General features: G+C 43.3%; 1 protein-coding gene across 2 annotated transcripts in view; it reads right to left on the minus strand.

The window, feature by feature from the left end:
- Positions 1-6,454: 6,454 nt before the first annotated feature.
- The window catches only part of vti1a (vesicle transport through interaction with t-SNAREs 1A), a 116,773-nt gene continuing 103,254 nt past the window's right edge, over positions 6,455-19,973 (minus strand). For both annotated transcript variants that reach the window (XM_086139559.1, XM_086139560.1), the window contains exon 9: positions 6,455-10,844. In XM_086139559.1, the coding sequence (XP_085995685.1) occupies positions 10,751-10,844 (94 nt within the window). In that variant the 3' untranslated portion in view covers positions 6,455-10,750. The remainder of the gene's footprint in view (positions 10,845-19,973) is intronic.

Below are 19,973 nucleotides of genomic sequence, written 5' to 3' on the forward strand. Positions count from 1 at the left end.
TTCACGGCGCTCTGTACCTGTTACAAGACCTTCTTTTCATCACAAATTGTGTCGTAAATCAAGAACAGCCGTTATTTCTTACTTTCGCGCACGATAGAACCGGCAAACGTCGACTCTGTTGCGGGCCGTTTGTCTCCGCGTGACGCGATGTTCTGTTTCGAATCATTCGACTTCTGTATTAGCGAATAACTTGCGCCACATCTGTTCACTTTTAAACTTCTGACCACTGGAAACCGAACACAAGCATCTGGAAGCAGAAGACTCTGGCATCTGGTTAATGGCTCCCTAAAGCACTTTGCCAGTGTCTTGCAGATGCAGCGTTAGAGGTGTGTTTTGTTTTGGCCCGTGGGAGGAAGTTGGAGCGGCCGGTGGAAACCTTTGCAGGTATGAGGAGAAAACGCCGGCTTCCAAAGAACCGCCCCTCCGCGCTCTTTCAAATGATATAATTATGGCCATCGTCGACGGCAGCTTACCGTGTGAAATCCACCTGTTTACGGTCCACGGATTGAATTTCTCGCATATCTTCCGTGGTTTTTATAATCCTGTCATTTTTGGTCCAGATTTACAACGTGATGGATTTCACAAACCGCTCTGGTTTGTTTATAATCAAGGTTCGTGTGTGTGTGTGTGTGTGTGTCTGTGGGTGTATGCGTGTATTGCCTTGCAAGAGGGTTTACTTTAACTCATGGAAAGTCTGAAGATGCATGTAAGCGCAGCATAATTTACACTCAATGTCATAGATCAGGTAAAGGTCTTAAGTGGAGAATCCGAATATTTGGAAACCCGATCCTGTGGATTTACACCTGGATCAATCCCAAAAATATAATCTTTTCCTGGGACACTCGCAAGTTTTGTTAAAATGATTATCATAGGGTTTAATCAGATAATAGATGGACAACAGACTTATGTAAATAAATAAAGAGACGATGAATACATGTGCGCTGAATGGATTTACTGCGACGTGTAAAGGGCTATAAATTGGCCAATCCCAAATATTTGTTTTTTCAAGAAATCTAACTTACAGATACAGATGGAAGGTTTATTTCTAAGACTTCTGATCCATGTCATATATTGATTTCCAGCAGACTATTACCGGCTGCTTAGACATTTATATTTGGATGAATGCAGGTTGTGATATTAAGTCAGGATGTCTGACGCCTACAGTTTGATATGGAACGCTGCCAACGGCAATAAATTAATGCAGCGTTTAATAGTCTATGTAAATGTTAAGCGTAAAATAAGTGTAATAAATAAAACAACCGACTGGGACACTTAACCCGAGTGCTTTCACTTCAGTAAACCATTTTTAACGGCACTAATTACTCGGCAAATGTCGGCATCGGTATCGGCTCCGAAAATCTGCGATCGGTCAAGTTTAGCTGCGAAACTGGAAAAAAATATGTTTAGCGTCTCATAATGAATACCGGTTTCACTCACAGAAGTCTCGTCATCGAGTCCTTGGATGAGGAATCTACTTGCAAAGCGTTGACCTGTGCGTGTCTTTTGACCAACCCTTTTTTAAATTCTACCATTGAAAAGTGAATTAATCTTTTTATGCATTGTTAGGTGCAATAAGTTGTTAATCTCAGCTGACAACAAAGAGCGGTATATACGTGACAGCCCGCGAGGGGGGTCGCTTTAGTGAGGTGGCTTACCTGACTGCGGATCCGACATAATGAACACAATTGCACAGACTTCCACTCCGCGCCAATAGGATCCCAAGGCCACAGCATAATCGCCCCGCATCGCTCCGGCTCCGCCAACTGCCCCCCGGATTTCTTTATGGAATGGAAAACACAATTAAAAGTTTCCATCCCATTGTCTCTCCCCGGTGAAAGACCACCACTTGAGAAAGCATTTTCAGTTTGAATGAGCACTAGGATTGTAAGCGTGCATTGAAAGGCATTAGATGTGTGCAACTGTAAGATCATTCCCTCTCTAAATGGCCTGTCCTTCAACCGCTGACACCAGCACGGCGCACGAGGAGATTACATTTGATTTCAATGGCTGCAAAGATTGGCTGAGTTAAATAAGCAGCTTGCCTTGTTCAGGTATTGAAAAAGATATTTTGTCTATTTGGCATCATTTCTTAGCGGGCCTTCACACGCGCACACAAACACACGCGTGCACAATCGAACCCCGTGTCACGCATCCTTGACGAATCTTTCAGATTCGATTCACAATTAATACCCGGATACAAATGAAAAAACGAGTTAAATCTCGGGATCGTTTCAATGACCGGATCGACATCGATCATTCGGGCGATTATCCCGAACGGGCAGGCGTGACACGCCGAGCGCACAAACACCAGTGTCCGGTCTCGAATTCTGCGATCGGTGGCGTCCAAAGGCTCATGTATTAATAACCGAATGTTTTATCATTTGTATGAAGGTGAAAGATGAAAGCGGTGGTCAAACCCCCCCCTTGTTTTTGAAGAAAAATGTTGTGGGAGGGGAAAAAAAAAAGGCTCAGATCGACGCTAAACATCTTTTACCTTGAAAGCCTGTCAGTTATCAGAGCACAGAGCTGCAGGAACAAGCTTTAATGGCCAGCAGGAGAAGCTGGGTGCCAAACAGTATTCCCACGCAGAGTCCAACTTTACCTAATTTTCTTTGCATGTGCACACACACACATAAACAGACAGACAAAGCCAAAACCTGAGCATGCTGCACAAATTTCAGCTACAAACTTGCATGTTTCCCTGCGTCTACATGAAATAAAATGACACAACAACACTGGGAGGGTTCGGAAAATCAGAATTTGTTGTTTGAAAAAAGGAAGCAAGGACTGGTAGCAGGAGCAAATCAGTCGGGTTCAGTCAGTCGTGCGGCTTCTAATAAAATTTACAAATTGCTCCGGGTGTCATCAGGAATAATCATGTGACATTTAATTCCTTCATTCATCTTCTCCTGCACTCAGGGTTGCAGGGGAGTCGGAGCATTTCTCAGCGATCACAGGTCCACATACGTGTGGACGCGCAACCGTTCGCTCTCTCATTCATACATCTGGGTAATCACGGGTCTCCAATGAACCTTGTTTTTGGACGGCGGGAGGGAACGAGAGAACTCCACACAGAAACGTCACCGATCGGAAACAAAGCGGGGACCTCCTCGCTGATCAATTTGCTAAAATCAGCTCCGAAAGCTCACCAGTTTGTTGTGTCAGGAGACTAAATGATCAGTGGAAGAGACTGAGGTTAAGGTGGATATATATTGTTTTTTACATTAAAATCACAGCTTACCAAAATCATTTTAACTCACCTAGGTCAATCCAATTGCAGTTTGTCAAAAATTATAATTGTTATTTGTGCACATAAGCCACTGATATATGTAAAAATTTGCATATGATTTGAAGTATTGTGCATACATTTTTTTCTTGTTTTTAATGGAATGAATGTAAATGCAGAAGAAAAAGCATCGAACTCTCCTGGACAGGGGGTGCAATTGAAGTCGTCCTTGTCTGAGGGACTGAAGGGCGCTCCATAACTCGCAGCCTCTCTGTCCACACGCTTTCTCAGGTCACGTTTTCCTACAACGCAAGTCCGTTTTGACGAATCTCCCCTGACATTCATTTTCACTTCATTTTCTGTCTTAAAATATGTTTAAAATGAAAATATTCTGTCTCTCAATGGCACCAAGTCCTCCATTCATTTTGGAAAGTAGATTTTTTTTGTAAATTCTAATTCACCGTATGGTGGAATAACATGAAGCCTGATCCTTTAAAGCAGCGTTGTCACAAATACGGACCCCGGACGGATCAGCCTCTGTGGTTCTCCTTGACAAGTCTGCCGACGGAATAATGAACATGTTCTGACCCCCTCCTACGCTGGTCAAAAGAAGGCCTATAGGGCAAAAGTGTTATGCCCGTTTAGCATAAAATGAGGGCGTTAATACCGGGAGACGCAATTATCTTACAAATATTTTGGTTGACACTGCAGGTTACAAGAAACTGCTGACTTTGAAGACCTTTCACAAGAGGCGGTACTGATATCGGTTGAAATCATGGATAATGATACGGGGCGGATTACTCGAAATTATGTTACATTTAAAAACACTTTTAAACATGTTTTTTTTTTTTTTTTTTGGGTTGCGCTCTAAAAACCGCAAGGATGATTCATGGTTTATTTCAAATGATGTGAATAAAAAACCCCAAAAACTCAAAACTCTGCTTTTTAAAGTATAGCAAGTCAGTGTTTTTTGAAAATTATGGACTGCATTATATTCCCTCAATTTAATTACATTGGTTGAGTTTAAATAAAGTTCTGAAAATGCTCCGTCCTGCCACATGACAGCGTTTGGACGTCGGGAGTTGGCTGAAGGGTTTCCTCCTCTTCGCTCTTTCCCGGCGGATCCAGATGATTCTCTTACCCATTATTCCCCCCCGATGACTCCTTCGCCTTTCTCTCACCTGATTAGAATTTCTGCTGTGGCCTCTGGGATTGGAAGATTTCAACATATTTTATTTAACTGCATTTGTAAGCCCTAATATTCAGCAGCTGTGATCTATGGCTGAATTACAATTTTCAGGGTCAAGGAGGGACTTGGCTGCGAAAAAGGGGTGGGTACATGTATTGTGCTGGCGGTGTGTGTGTGTGTGTGTGTGTGTGTGTGTTGCAGGCGCTGAGAGAAAACTGTGGGGAACAAGGGGAAAAACAGAGGAAAAAAAAAAGGGGGGAACGGAAGAATCTCACGAGTTGTCTTTAAAAATGAATGAGAAAATGGGTAATCCCAGAGTCACATTATGAAAAGAGGGAAAATCAATATGGCCTCTCAGTTCACTGGGGCCCTTGCAAGTCCTTGAGATGGACTAAAAGTTGTGCATTTTGTTGCCACATCTATACGTCTCAATAGAGAGATGTGTGTCGGTGTGTGCAAACCTTTGTTAGTCTATGCTGCCCCTCCTGCTTTTTAGGAAATGCAGCATTTTGCTTGCACAGCTGTACGTGCAAAATGGAATGCCTTAAAAAAAAAAAAAAAAAAAGCCGCATTAATTACAGTTTGGTTAAATGTGCAAACTAAAAATATATCAAGCTGTGTCCGATATCAAAAAAAACGTCCCCGCTCCCGAATGGTGGCTGTGTAATGACAAGCTAGGTGAGCTATTTTCAGAAGAAGGGGGATGTAAAGGGACATCATACAGGTTTTCTGACCTTTGGACTCTCTATTCAATTGACCCCACGCACCAGCCTCCGGCAGGCCCCCCTCATAAGAATCCAATGCACTTCCTGGCCTACACGGAGAAGACTCGCCACTGTGCTCTGGGATTGGATGCCCTCTCATGAATACTTGATTAACACCAATCATCTGAGGTGGTGGTGGTGGTGGTGGTGGGGGGGTGTCGGCGAGGGCCTGCTGGGGGTATTTGAGAGGATGTCCTTTTTTTTCCCTAGACAATACCACATATTGTTGTCTCTCTTTCCCCCCATGCCTGGCCACTTTTCCATCCACCTGCATAACTGTACAGCAAACAATACTCACCTCCTCCATCCATCCAACCATCCACCCACCTATCCATCCCTCTACTCTGTGCTGTCACGCTAAGCGATGCTCCCCCCCACCCGTTCATTAGCGCGCTCTTCAGTAGGCTGTCATGGCGGATGTGCTCCATCAAAGCTGATCGACTCCCCGTTTTTCCAGAAAGATGTCGCGGGTTATCACAGCGCGCTCAGATCTCCGGCTACGGCAGGAGCATGACTGGCAGGCTGTCTTTGAAGACAGTGATTCCTCCACTGATGCCTCCCAGTTGGAAATTTAGAATCATGTCTGCTAAGACACCATATGCAAAGTAAATTACCGTACAGGGGTGAGCCTAACCGAAGCCTCCGCTCTTAATGTCCAGGCCACAAGAGCCTCCGAAGTAAACCGGCCTCATTTCTTCTCAGCCCCCTTTCGTCTTTGTCTCTTTGCATCGGGAACTTTCACAATATACATGTAGCGGCTTAATAAAAAAAAAATAAAAAAATAAAAAAAAAAAAAAAAATCACGAAACGTAAAATCGGCATTGAGACGTTTACTTAAAAAACAAGTGGCGCCATATGCTGATCTCTCCATATTTTGTCGTGAAACAGCCTATATTTTTTCCGAGCCCTTATTATCATGCAAATGAAGTTGCTGGTTACAACTGTATGTCTCTGTTGTGGTAAAGTGTTAATTTCAGTTCAAAGGCTGCGGCAGTATTCTACAGGGAGGAAGAGATGGAAGGTAAGAAGGGGGAGAGAGGGGTGTGGTAGCGGCGGTGTGGTGTCGGGGGGTAGTGAATGGTTTAGCCCGGCTCAGCCGAGCTCTGACCGGGGGCTTTGTGTTTTCATTGTCTCCATGGCGAAACACTATTAGAAAGGATGTTGACGGCGGTGCTGCCCCGCCATCCTTGTTCCGGGGAGGCGGGGGTCAGGTTCCTCCCTGAGTTTCTTTCACTTACGGCGGAGGACAATGCGAGTCATGACACAGCGACTGGGTTGCTGAGATCCGGGACCGTTTTAATGACCAGCGTTAAACAACACAGACATTTACAGACATCACGAATGTATTTCTCATAGTCGAGAGCGACTGGTCCTGATAGGCCGAAGAAATGAGGGGGGTGGGGGGGATACACAAATGAAGATCCTGAATCACACAGACATTAAAAGAGAATAGATATTAGTGTTAACAAACAATTGTTCTTACCGCGCACTCCATTCCAACGGCGAGGAGGACACGTCCCACACATGCAGGCAAACAGACATCTATGTATGGCTGCAGCCCCAGTGACTTCCTCAAATAATGGGGGGCATTGTTGTTTCATTGTGAGCACAAACAGCATTAGAATGGTTGTCGATGCCGATGGGGGGGGGGGGGGGGGGGGGTCGGTGCAAGAAAAAACAGATAAAGGACCGAAGGGGAGAAAGAAAGCCATTCTAATAGGACTCGTGGCGTGTACAAACAGGGAACATGGCTCCTCTTCTGACAGCCGTACACTAGAGCATGTGTGTCTTTCTATTGGGGGACATCCACCATACATGTGACAGTGTGTTTGTGTGTGCACGGTATCAAACAGTAGTGGATTCATTGTAGTTCTCAAATGGTGCCATTGTGGGTTTTTCTTGGGCGGCTGTTGTCGTAGGGCCTCTTTTAACATATGTGCTTAGCGGGGGGTGGCGGCATCATGGACACTCCTGCAAATGAAGCGCCCACCCCCGAGTCGCAATTCCACCACTGGAAGTGTTTATCCTGTTCAAGGCCCGCCCTTCGCTGGAGGACAGACAGCTCAAACGCTTGTCACAAACCCTTGTCATCTTAAATGGCTGACAAACATCAGGCTTTTTGTAATGGTGGCGCATCACACAGGTTCCTTGCTGAGGAACCTCCTTTTTCGGTCTTTTATGTAAACCTCGTCGCCGAGACCGCGAGGACAGGGATGACGAAGGAGCGGAGGGTCGAAAACGTTCGCGCGGAAATCATTCTGGCCGATTTAACATCGCTTACGTTATTGTTACCGCGTCGGACTTAGATCAGAGTGTGGCGTGGGCTTGCCGTGGAGAGAAAGAAAAAAAAAAAAAAGGACTCCCCGAGACATGATCCCCACCAGAGAAGGCAGGGGGAGTTTCAAAATCATTTTTCAGACATCAAATAATTAATCGCTCCCCCCCCTCGTGCTCGCCTTCCACCCAGTTTGTCTCCTGGTGTCTGTATGGAAGACACAGCTCCAGTCACTTAAGGAGGGTTAACACCCGTCTAAATTAAATATTAAAAGGTGTCTGTTACTGCTGCTATTGTTGCCCCTTGGAATAAGATATAACCTATTTTTGACAAGTTTTCATCCTCAGCCTTCTGCGGCGAGACGCTTGTCGAAATCCAAATCAGCAGAGAGGGGGAGAGGGTGGGCGTAGGGGGCATTGATGAATAATCTAGTTCATATTCCAACAACACCGGCAACTCAGAGGCAGGGAAAGGCAGGGATGAGGAGAGGGAGAAATGGGCAGGTGGAGAAAGAGAGAGATGAACAGGGGGAAGATGAAAGCAAGGGGCAAACAGAGGGATGAATGAAGAGGAAAAAGGGCAAAAGAGGAAAAAAAAAAAGGGAGGAGAGGCGGATGATGGCCAACGTCTGCCTGGGTATCACATGACGGTGCTCCCGTCTAAATAATAAAACAGGACGGCTCTAAACAAATCGTTATCTTTCTACCTCCGCGCATCACGCCTTCCCTCCGCTCCTCCCTCCTTTTAGAAACTTGTTTTAATGCCTTTTCTTAATGAACATAATAGCTCGGCGATAATAATGAAAAGAAAATAAAAACATCTAAAAACGCAGAGGGGCCCCCGAGTTGTCGCCGGCGCTCAATTATTTCCTTGTCAAGTGGGTCTGTTTTTAATGAGGCCCTGTGGGACTGACGTCTGTCAGTCAGCCCTGACTTTTTGACACCATTACAACTTCAAATAGAAGCCGCCGCCACGCTGCCTACCACCGCTCGCTCGCTAGCTATTGCTCTGCTCATCTGACAGGCTGGGAGGGAGGGAGGAGGAAAGGTGGCAGGAGAGGAGGGGGGGTTGCAAGAAGGATGGGGATGGAAAGAATGCAATAGATAGAAAGAAAGAGGAGGGGAGTGTAAAGGTAGGCTGCACAAACATGCACACACACACACACACACAAGCAAACACACGGGTGAAAAAAAAAAAAAAAAAAAAAAAAAACAATCACCGAGGGTCATTACCGGATGAGGTTTGTCAAACTGCCAGGGGTTTCCACCTCTCTTAGCCCCCACCCGTTTCGTTTCCTCATTCACTTCCTCACTTTGCACTCCTTTTTTTTTCCTCCTCCGCTCCTTTTTTCATTATTCCTTGACTTTAATGATAAGTCTTGGTGGGTCGGCCCCGCATGGGACAGTCGGAGGCACACTATTTTGTTGGCCATTAATTTGACTCTTTGAAGCAAGCGGCGGTGCTGTGGCTGGTGAGGGCCCTGTGAAATGGCGGTTGCTGGGGTGGGATGGGGAGGGGGCGACCAGGCACCCCCGCATCCTGGAAAATGAAGACCATGGTCCTGAAACAGAATAGCAAATGTCCTCACCAGGAACCGCGAGACCAACCACAGGAGACACAGGCACACTCTAATAGTCCAGTGAGTGTGTATTTGCATGCGTGTCTATGCGTGTGTGTGTGTGCGGAGAGCATTAAGTTGATGCATCTCAACATCTGAAATATCTAAATACACACTTAAATTTGGATTTTTTTTATGCCCCTAAAGAATGGCTTCCCCCCCGCCCCAAACAACAGAAAACACATTTTTTTCCCCAACCCCCCTGCAAATGTATCACATAGTTTTTCAGCAAACAAATAAATACTCAGGAAAAAAAGCAATCCACAGAATTTGATGCAGGATAAAAAAATGTAAGGTTCTGAAGGAAATGACCTCCATTTACAAGGAGAAGAAGAAGAAAAAAAAAACATTAACAATATTAAAACATTAAAAAAAACAACATAAAAAAGGAGAAATCCAAACTTTTCAGACGGTGCTGCTTTGTCTGTGCATTTAATCTAATCAGCAGTGATATAACAGATACATCATGTTTGGAGAATACATCTCAAAATCATAAAAAAACACAATTCTAGCACAGAAAGTTTAATTCAAAACATATATATAAATAAATACTAACAGAATTGATGATTGCGACTGAAAAGACTATACATATAGAGATGTAAATGTTAGTTTTCACAGAATAATGCTAGTTAAAGGATGTCAAAGATTGAGTTGGAAGCGTGGAATCTCTGTGTAAGAGGTGGAGTTGAAGTCATGGAGAAGGTAATGAATTTACTTATTGTAGGTGCCAACGATGGGAGGTATTTTCTTTAGGGGTAAAAACCCACTGAAAGCGATATTCATCAAAATTTTCACATTAACTTTCCCAATCGTCTTGATTTAGTCTCTTCTGGAGTAAAACAAGAGAAGTTACTGGTTTTGTTGTTGTGAAATTGAAAATAATTTCACCTCGTCTGACCTCGACCTTTGTCCCTGTGCCCACCGCCCTTTTCTTCAGCAGCATCATTCATCTATTTTGGGTTCTGCTAAGCTTTTTTTTTAATAAAAAAAAAGAAAAAAAAAGGGTATGAACAGCACTTCTTATGTGAAGGCACTGTCCTCTTCACTTACTAAGAACAGCTGATTCATGTTAGTACAGATGCTCAAATATGTACCAAGTATTGCATGCATACATATTGTTGAGATTAATTAAAATCAAAAAAGTCTGTTCCTTCAATCCATGTTCATCGCTAATGTACCGTCGTGAACATATACATGCATAGCGCTTGCATTCACGCACGAAAGGAAAATGTCTGAATGTGCGTAAGTTACAAAGAAGAAAAATAAACCCAAAAAAACAAAGGACATGATGGGCAGAAAAATCACGCTGAGATCAACACTATGAAAAGTATTCTTAAAAACATCTATTTTTGTCCCCTGGAGATGCAAGGGAGAGCAAGACGGAGAGGGAGAACTGGGAGGAGGAAAGAAAAAGAAGAAAAAAGAAAAAAAAAATGAAAGGGAAGCAGAAAAGTTTGAGGGCGGGGATTGGTAGAGGGAAAGAAAGAACGAAACAGCAAACAGGAAAGGAGAAATTGATGAAGAAAAGCTCCTTGTCAGGCTTGGAAACGGTGATTCATGGGGACCATTTGTCCTAATTACGGCAGAACAACGCTTTTGTCGCTATTAATCACGCATGTGTGTGTTTGTGTTTATGTCAAGAGGGGGAGCGAATGAGTGAGCATGTGTACACGGGAGATCAGTGGCCCCGCAGATTAAAATAGATGGCCAGGATGATGGTGAGAAGGATGATAGCTCCGAAGATGAAGACGAGAATGCGATTCTGGATGATCCTGCAGGAAGAGAGGGAGAAAGAGAGAGAGAGAGACAGAGAGAGGGAGAGAAAATCAGGCAAGGTTTACAGAAGTCACATTGTGTGTCTACAGAGACACGTTAAACAATCACATGTTTATGCACAAACTAAATAGCCAGACGTTCTGCAGCCTTATCATGTCTAATAGTTACCGTGAGGTCTGAAAACATGGAATTTGCTCATATGTGTGTGTGTGTGAGTGTGTGTTTGTGTGGGTGTGTGTGTTATTTCTATTGACACTCCGGTGCAGTGCTCGTATCTACAACATCTTACAAATGATTTCTGACTTACAAAAAACACAAACACACACACACACACAGCTTCTGCAGAAATGCATACAGACGTGTGTACATACGAAGACATGATGGAGCAACGCATTTATGTAAAACGCATGACATGCAGACAACCACATGCGCAGAGCAGACAGGGCGCTAAAACTTTATTTGCACAATAAAGTGGAAAAAGTGGCTCTGCAGTTTCCTGAAGGTAATAAAATCATTGAATTACTGATGGAATTTGCCATAAAACAACGCGGTCTTCTGCACATTTAAATGTTCTCACTGTGACCTAAGTAAACTTGACAAGGCCAGGCCTTGAACCAAAAAAAACAAGAAAACCAGGAAGGTCGGGCCAGAATGTGTTTAAGGACCAGAGAGGCAAGAAAGCTAGAGAACCAGCGTTGGAGCATTAGCACAATAAGCAAGTCACTGTTGGTGTGTGTTTCAAAAATTTCCCAAGAGTTTGTTCCTCACGCATACACACACACACACACACACACACTGACCTGAACCCTCCACTGCTCCTGACAAATGAGAGAATTATCACATTTGCTGACATGTGGAGAGGTGGAGGAGAGGCCGAGTGTGGCGGTGGGGGGCACTGTCCACTTCTCTAAGCAGGAGATGAATAGCCTGAGCCGCGGCCATTCATCAATGTGGAGGGGGGCAAGATGGTTGCTCAGTCACCCCACTACCCTCCAAAGCTTGAGCTGAGCTGAGCCGTGCATGCACACACACACATAGACACACACACAGGTCAAGCTCAGCCTCCTCCTACACACTGATGCAGACTTGCGACAGGCTAGACTGGCCAGTTACAAAGTTTTAGATTTTCAGAGGAGAAGGAGGGACAATCAGCCCAACTTTTTGTTTCTCTCCAGCTTTGAAAAGAGAAACACTCTTCTCTTGGCCGCCGGTCTGACTTGGCAGCACAGACAGCCGTCTTACTGTTTATCAAATACCCTTTTCCCTCCTATATAAATGCACCCACCGACGTGAGGGTGTCATACTTTGCATAGTGAGGGTGGGTTGCCTCTCGAAGCAATAAAGAAAAAAAAAAACAACGAAAAAAACACAATGGAGGATATTTAAAATCAATTTGGAAGAATAACTTTTTAGATATCTAAAATGGAAATATACCGAGGTGAACCGTTGTTGTTTGCAAATCCTGTTCACCAGACGTGCAAACGTTAGCCCCTTGGTAATATTTGTCTGACAGAGTAACACTGGCTGTCGTTATAGGCTGCAAATCAATTCTATGCCTCGTTTCAGTACCTGGTTAAAAATGTGAAAAATGAGATGGATCATAAAGTTTTGAGGAGCGATCAGAGGCTGGGGAAAAAAAAAAAAAACAGCTGCTCGAATTATCTATTATTCCCTGCATCCTTAAACACTTACCTTGATGCATCTTGTCATGCATCTTAACATGTGCTGTGTGTTTTTGGTGACTTTGGCCACTTTGTGGGGGCTTAGAAGGCAGATACTGCAGTCATCACACCAACTAAATAACCTCTTTTATGCCATCCAAAAATCTCATTGGTCCTCTTCCAGGCCTCCTGCCTCCCAGTTCCAACCTCAGCATCCTTCTACTAATAATTCACTATATCTCCTCTGTACATGTCCAATTTATCTTAGTCTCGCCTCTCTGACTTTATCTCCAAAACATCTAACATGTGCTGTCCCTCTGATGGACTCATTCCTGATCCTATCCATGCCCCTCACTCCCAAAGAGAACCTCAAAATCTTTATCACTGCTACCTCCAGCTCTGCCTCCTGTCTTTTCCTCAGTGCTGCCGTCTCGAAACCAAACAACATCGCCGGTCTCGCCGCCGTCTTGTACATCGTTCCATTCATTCTCGTCAATACACTTTTTATGGTACATTACATCTGACATGTTTCTCCACCTGCTCCAATCTGCCTGCACTTGCTTCTCTACCTCTTCCATACACTCCCCGATGCTCGTGACTGTTGACCATAAGCTGAGGAAGTGTACGTCTTTTATTCGAATGAACGTGAGACGGAAACTAATTGATCGGGTTAATTTTGATGTTGATAAAAGCGACAGTCAGCTGGAGAGGACACGGCACAAACGCTAATCAGAGCGTGCTTAGCAAGCGCGCCGCTCCCTCAGTAAATCAAGGTGAATTATTTTGAATTATTATTTACCCAAGCCCAATACGCAGAGGAGGTGGCATAAATGTATGTGTGTGGATGTGAATGGGAAAGAGAGAGAAAGTGAGTTGGGAAGGTCCAGATTGCTTTGTAAGGTTAGTTAATTTTCCAGGTAACGAGAGGCCCGCGGGTGGAGAAATGAACAGGAAGTTAGTTTTAGCCTCATGGATGTGGAGTTGGGCTGCTTCGAGAGCGTGAGGGGGAGGTTCAGTTCTGTAATAATTGTATTCATTAAAAGAAGTCTGTTTTGATGGCAAACAATGCTGAATAACTTCAAACACTTAGCTGTTCAAAGAAGTGAGGAATATGACAGTGCTGTAATTTAAAAACTTTTTCTCAGGGGAAACATATATTTTAAAAATACAGATACAGACTCTCACCTGAACTGATTCTCTGCGCACCAAAACAAAACATGTCAAGAAGAATATAATGTAAAGACTTATTTGTGCTAACCCCAAAACATAGGAAGTAGTTTGATCAAGATTAATCACAGTTCTAGTTAATAATGTTGAACTGCTGAAGCATCCTATTTCCAGAAATAACTAAATATCCATGTATGCCATGTCTTGGCAGATCCTGAAAACCTGGAAAACTCTTACCTTTTAATATTCTTCTATATTCTTATTACTCCTGCAATACAGATCCTTTGATGTTATAACAGAAACTTAACAGTAGTTCAAGGACAAACATATTCTTAATTGATAGATATTTGTGTATTGTATTTTATCCGTATTGTAGTTTCGCTTTTATCCTTTCCTTTTTTTCCTTTTTAAAAAAAGTTCATTCAATCATCCACTTTATCAATATAGCTGAAAATTAATTGATTTCAAAGATATTGGACGTGCACTTCCTTAAAAATAAATGAATACATGACAAACCACATCTGCAGAAAGGGACACATGAGACCCAATTTATTTAGACTTTCTTCATAATTATTTTCTGGATTCGAGTGAAACTCCTTAATCAGCTGAACGGCAAAACATTCACACATCTGGACTTGTCGGCACAAAATCACATTAACTTAAAGGATCCTGTGATGCTGATCATCCACAGGTGACCTTTGACAGTTGGGCCTGTAGACAAGCATATGTGCGCGCGCGCACACACACACACACACACACACACACACACACACACACACACACACAAAGATACCCCGCACCAACACATAAATACACATAGTAACCAGCCAGACAGAGTGAAAGGAGTTGGGGTCAAAGGTGTAAGTCATAATTCATTAAAGAAAGGCTGAAATCCATAAAGAATAATGCTAATTCCACTATGTCTCATCTCTCAAACTAACAGCTGAGCAACGCATTTCCTCACTTAACACAACAAAGAAAACAGGGAGCAGATCATGTAAATTAGATAGCCATGAAAAAGACTATAACAATGATTTTTGAAAATATAATTCCTCTTCCATGGACGCTTGGTACTTTTGGTCATTCATAACAAGTGGGTTCTTTAGAAAATGAAAATCCCAAAGGAAACATAATCGTCCTAATCCTCCAAATAACTCGTGTGCGAGCGGTTCCTTTGTTTAATCTGTATTTTGTCTTCAGGAAAGCACTTTGCTTTCAGTTCATGAGCTCAATCAGATCTAAAAGTAACTTTCTTTTGAATTTGGCAGACGACAGAAGTCTCTAAAATAAAACTCATCCAACAAATATAGAACACCCCAACCCATCCCAAAAAAGGGGGAAAAAAAAAAAAAGAAATCCCAAAAATTGGGAGGTATAAAAGTGAAGAACATGGTTTTCGTCTGCCGTGTGGTTGATCCTGTCCTGACACGTGCCCAGACAGAACAGAACTTATCAAACCGGATCCATCCACCAGCTTTGACACTTGACATAGAGGTGGGTGGGTGAGGTGTGCAGCGGGAGGCGGTGGTGGTGGTGGTGAGGGATCAAGGATGTGTGAGTGATACACACAGTGCACGTAAGAGGGTGCAGACCAATATGCTGACCCACAAACACGCATGCCTACACACACAGTTTTAAAAGGCTTACCTTTCACCCCGTTCCCAACTATCATACGACGATCCCCAGGATTCCCCAAACACCAAACAAAAATAATAATAAATAAAAAACACTCTCACGTGTGAACATACCAACGCGAATGGCGACTGAAACGCCGACCAATAAGAGTAAACAATACTGGCCGTTCTATTGGCTCCCGAACGCACCTTCATCACAGGCAGCCAGTGAGCAAACACATTGCTGGATGGAAGCGTACAGAAAGTGATGTTCCAGATGAGGGGGGGAACTCAATGTGATGAGAGCAACAAAGGGCAAGGAAAAAGCAAGCAGGAAGGAAGGAAACGGACAATAAAACGACAGAGGTAAAAAGTGAGAAACAGAGAGGAAGTGTGAAAAAGGAAAGACAGACAGAGCAAAAAAAAAGGGAGACGGAGAGGATGGGCGAGTGTGTGTGTGTGAGTGTGTGTGTGGAGAGAGAGAGAGAGAGAGAAGTCCGTTTACCCGGGGAGGCAGAGCTGAAGGAGAGGCTCCTCGGAGACAGATGAAAATAATGAGGACTTTTCTGTCAGGAAAGATTTACAAAATCGTACCAGTGTTATTAAAATTTAAAATCTACAGCTTTTTTCCCCTTCTTTTTCTCCCTTCCCACCCTCTACCTCCCTCCCTCTCCTGCCTTCCCTGTTTTTCCCTCCTCTTCCTGCAGCACAGCCTTATTACCAGCTCTAATGAGCAGTGGGATACACCTCAGCTGTGTGTGTGTGTGTGTGTGTGTGTGTGTGCGTGCGTGCGTGTCTGTGTTTGTGTGTGCGCGCACGTATGTGATTTTTGTGTGTTGGGGTCCAGGGTTCCGTATACCAGCTACATCAGCGCCCCAGACCTGCCAGTGGTTTCGATGACATGCACACGCTGGCACCTGTGTGGTGTGTGTGTGTGTGGCTGTACACTACTCTCAGAGGTGACTGGACACACACCAGCAATACTGTCTTTCCTTGTCTGTCCCTCCTGCACAATTATCCATCACAACCCGTGACCTTAGCTGAACCCAAACATCAATTTGAAAGGAAATCGCATTTACTGTCCAAACACTGACAGGCCTTTGATTGGGTTACAAGCTGATGACAAACCATTGGGTAATTTTTTGTTAAAAATTATACCATGTCCATGGTGTCATATTGCAGATTGCCTTAAATTGAAAATTAAATTTAGATCCATGGCTGCAATTTACTTTGTTCGCCGGAAAATGATTGAAACAAGGGTTACTTCTCTAATAATTTGTTTGCAAAATCATGGCAATTAAAACAAAAACACACAAGTAAATTAACTAATAATAAAAATAAGATGTGAAATCTAAAAATTTCCAGAAGAGATTTTAGTAATTGCTAAGTAATTGTCATGAGTCAATAAATATTAAAAAATAAGTGCAATTATAACTCTTGCACGCATGCATGCAAGCATGCACGCAAACACGCACACGCACACGCACACACACACACACACACCTAATATCCACAAAGAACAAACTTAGCTGCAGAGTTGTATCTCTCAGGCCCTCCCCATATCCCTCCTCTTTCCACTAGCAGACCAATAAAATAAAAATCAATGGCTGTCTGAGCCATTCTGACTCTCCTCCCTCCAAACCCTGGGAATATACAGCATGGGAGAGAGAGAGAGAGGGGCAGGAGGGAGCAAAGGATCAATGTGCTCACAAATGGTTTGAGTGATGGACATGGAGGTGGAAAACTGGTGGGGGGGTGAGTACTAACTAAAGCGTCCACTTGTTATCGTGAGCTAATACAAATAAATGTTTCATTGATGACAGCAGAGTACACGCACGCACACACACACACACACACACACACACACACACACACACACACACACACACACACACACACACACACACTCCGCTAGCTGTAGGTGAAAATAGGCCTGCAATCAATCCAGTTTGAGCAAAGAAAGGTGAGAAACGTGCGACAATTCAATGCAGTGAATGAAAGGTGGAGGAACGAGGCGCAAGCATCCAGATCAGGTTCATGTCGCTCCATGCAGATAATGACCTGACCTGTTTGCCAGTGAGATATGATCCCATCATGGACGCTCTGCCTATTGCCCCCAAGGGGGTGTTCAAGATAACTGATGAGGTTTTGTTTTGTTTTTTTAACACATACACTTTGGAATGCAAACATACACAGCTTGAGCACAAGTAGTTAATTGCGAGCTGTTTACCAACATTATTTAAACATGATTGTTTAATTCCCCTGAGACAGATGGAATTAAAGAGCATGTCTGAGATGTTACGGATACTAAAGTTAAGAGAAACACAACTGTAATTTGATGTCTGCCAACAAGTGATAATATATGTTCAAATAAATAAAGAAAATTGATAAATAAATAAAGTCTCAATTGTAATGTCAGCAAAATCAAACCTATCATTTTAAAAACCCTTCAGGACCTGATCTAAAAAGCCTCTTTTTAGTCTCTAAGGCCACTAAGACTGAAACGCTTATGCATATTTCTTTTTTCATGTTCTCGATCAAAACACTCTTTCTCCATGGCAATAATATGTCTTTTTTAAAAAGTATGGTTTCTTCTTGAATGAAACTAAATATTTTCCCAACAACCAAAAGGCATTTATGTTTTTTGTATGGCACAATTCCCATCCTTTCTTTTTTCTGTTGAAATGATTGATTCAGGAATTTCGCAGACCCTTTCTGTTGACCTTTATTGACAAATCTAATTTTTTTTCCACAACTGCGTGAAAAGACATAAAACATGAACATGTTTTGATTTGAGGAACGTGGCTGGAGCAAGGAATTTCATGTGAGTCTGATTTTTTTTTTTTTCTCATTCTCCATCAGTCTCCCGCTTTACTCCCCATCCATCCACCCGCCTGATGCAGGAGAACGGCACCGGGGCTCTACAAGTTCATCCATTTTTAATTTGGCGGCTTAACAACCTGAGCCAGCAGCAGCAGCCTAGACTGGGACCCGGTTCTCCTCGAAAAAGTATTGCGCGTTGGGGGGGGGGACGAAAAGGGGAGGGGGTGAGAAGAAGGAGAGATTGAGGAGGAGAGCAGATGCGTTAAGACGGGGAGGTAGAGTGAAGGAGGAAATTCAGCGTGGGAGGAGAGTGTGTATATGCAAGAGTTTGAGAGAGATGAAAAGAAATATAGTGAGAGGAAAGGAGACATAGAGGGAATTTGAGAAAAAAAAAAGAGAGTGAAGGAGAGAAGAAAAGAAAGAGGATACACAATGCAACTGTGTCTGGAATTTTTAAGAACTTTTTTTTTTTTTTAGCCGGCAGCCATTTCAGGTAGCTGCTGCAGTTCCTGCTCAGCCTGATGTGATGCAAAAGTGGCTTTCTGAGCTCCATACAAAGACGCATCATTCCCCTGCGTGGTTACCTGCTGAACCCTCGCCCTCGTCTGCCTTTCCTATCCTCCTTTTGTCCCCTCATTTGCACATTCGCCACCTTAGTGAGAGCCCCCCCTCCCCCATTCACACACTCACCTTTCCAACTCCTCTTTCTATCTCTCCACCTTTCTTGCCAGAAAGATAGAGAGCGATGTGCCTTGTTTTGTATTTGCCCTGCGTGTTTTTACATCAGCGGTCTTAGTCTATTTATGACTGTCAATATAGACGATGAACGTGACTTTTTTTGGAGCTGCGGTAATTACTCTATCACTTCTGTATGTTTGTGTACTATTCTGGTTTTCAAGGCTTGGTGAATCAGAGTGGAAAAACCAATGAGTGGATTATTGGTTTATTTGACTGGGAAAAAAAAAACAACTTACAACCACGAAACAGGCAGCTTTTAGGCCACGTGATGGCAACTTTGATAAATGAATGTCTGAGAGCGAGCCTGGAAAGAAAGAGGTGTGAATTTTGTGTTCAGGTCCAGGTAACACGGCGGGTTGATCACCGAACAAAAAACTGACTAACAATGTTGGATTGCTAAAAAATGAAGGAAAGTGGGGAAAAAAGGGCTATCACTGCCTAGAAAATGGGATGAATCAGAACTAAACAATGCTGGAATTGAATTTCATTTTCTATTCCTAAGGCCATTGCTAAGTTTAGAATGGAAAGAAAATCTGGATACATAACTTGTGCGCGAGGAGCAACAATTGCTTGTTTGCACATTCAAAGTTACACATTCAATTCTTGACATTATTAAGTGAGAAAATAAACGATGCCTTAATTATTGAACTGCGGCTTCGCTTACGGAAGTGATATTCTTACAACCTGATAACCAACATTCCTCACTGTTTCTTCTCTCTGCTTGGATTTCCAAAAACACACAATCTCTCTATACATTCTACAAGGGCCCGGAGGCCAGCTGTGGATCCAATTACTGGCCCCGGTGAATGAAAGGGTGTAACACTAACCACAAGAGCTGTAGGCTTCCACACGGATGATGCCCATAAATTTTTATTGTTTGTTTAGTGTTGAAATCAAATTATAAACATATAAATCAAACAAGTTCTTTCTTTTCACATGAGGAAGTGAGGATCTGAAGCAGGAATGAGGTACATGAAGTGGAACCGGAATAAAACAATTGAAGAGATTGGTTATTTTTGCTTGATACGGGTTCAGCAAAGCGATGAGGACAACGGAGGGAGGCTGCCTTTCAATCTAATTATTGCGCATTCTCTTCTAAATATAACTTTTCAAAGGGCTTCGT

Source organism: Fistularia commersonii, chromosome 32 (assembly GCF_037954325.1).
Source record: "Fistularia commersonii isolate RoL2024-O1a breed Wild chromosome 32, RoL_Fcom_v1.0, whole genome shotgun sequence".
Taxonomy (NCBI): Eukaryota; Metazoa; Chordata; class Actinopteri; order Syngnathiformes; family Fistulariidae; genus Fistularia; species Fistularia commersonii.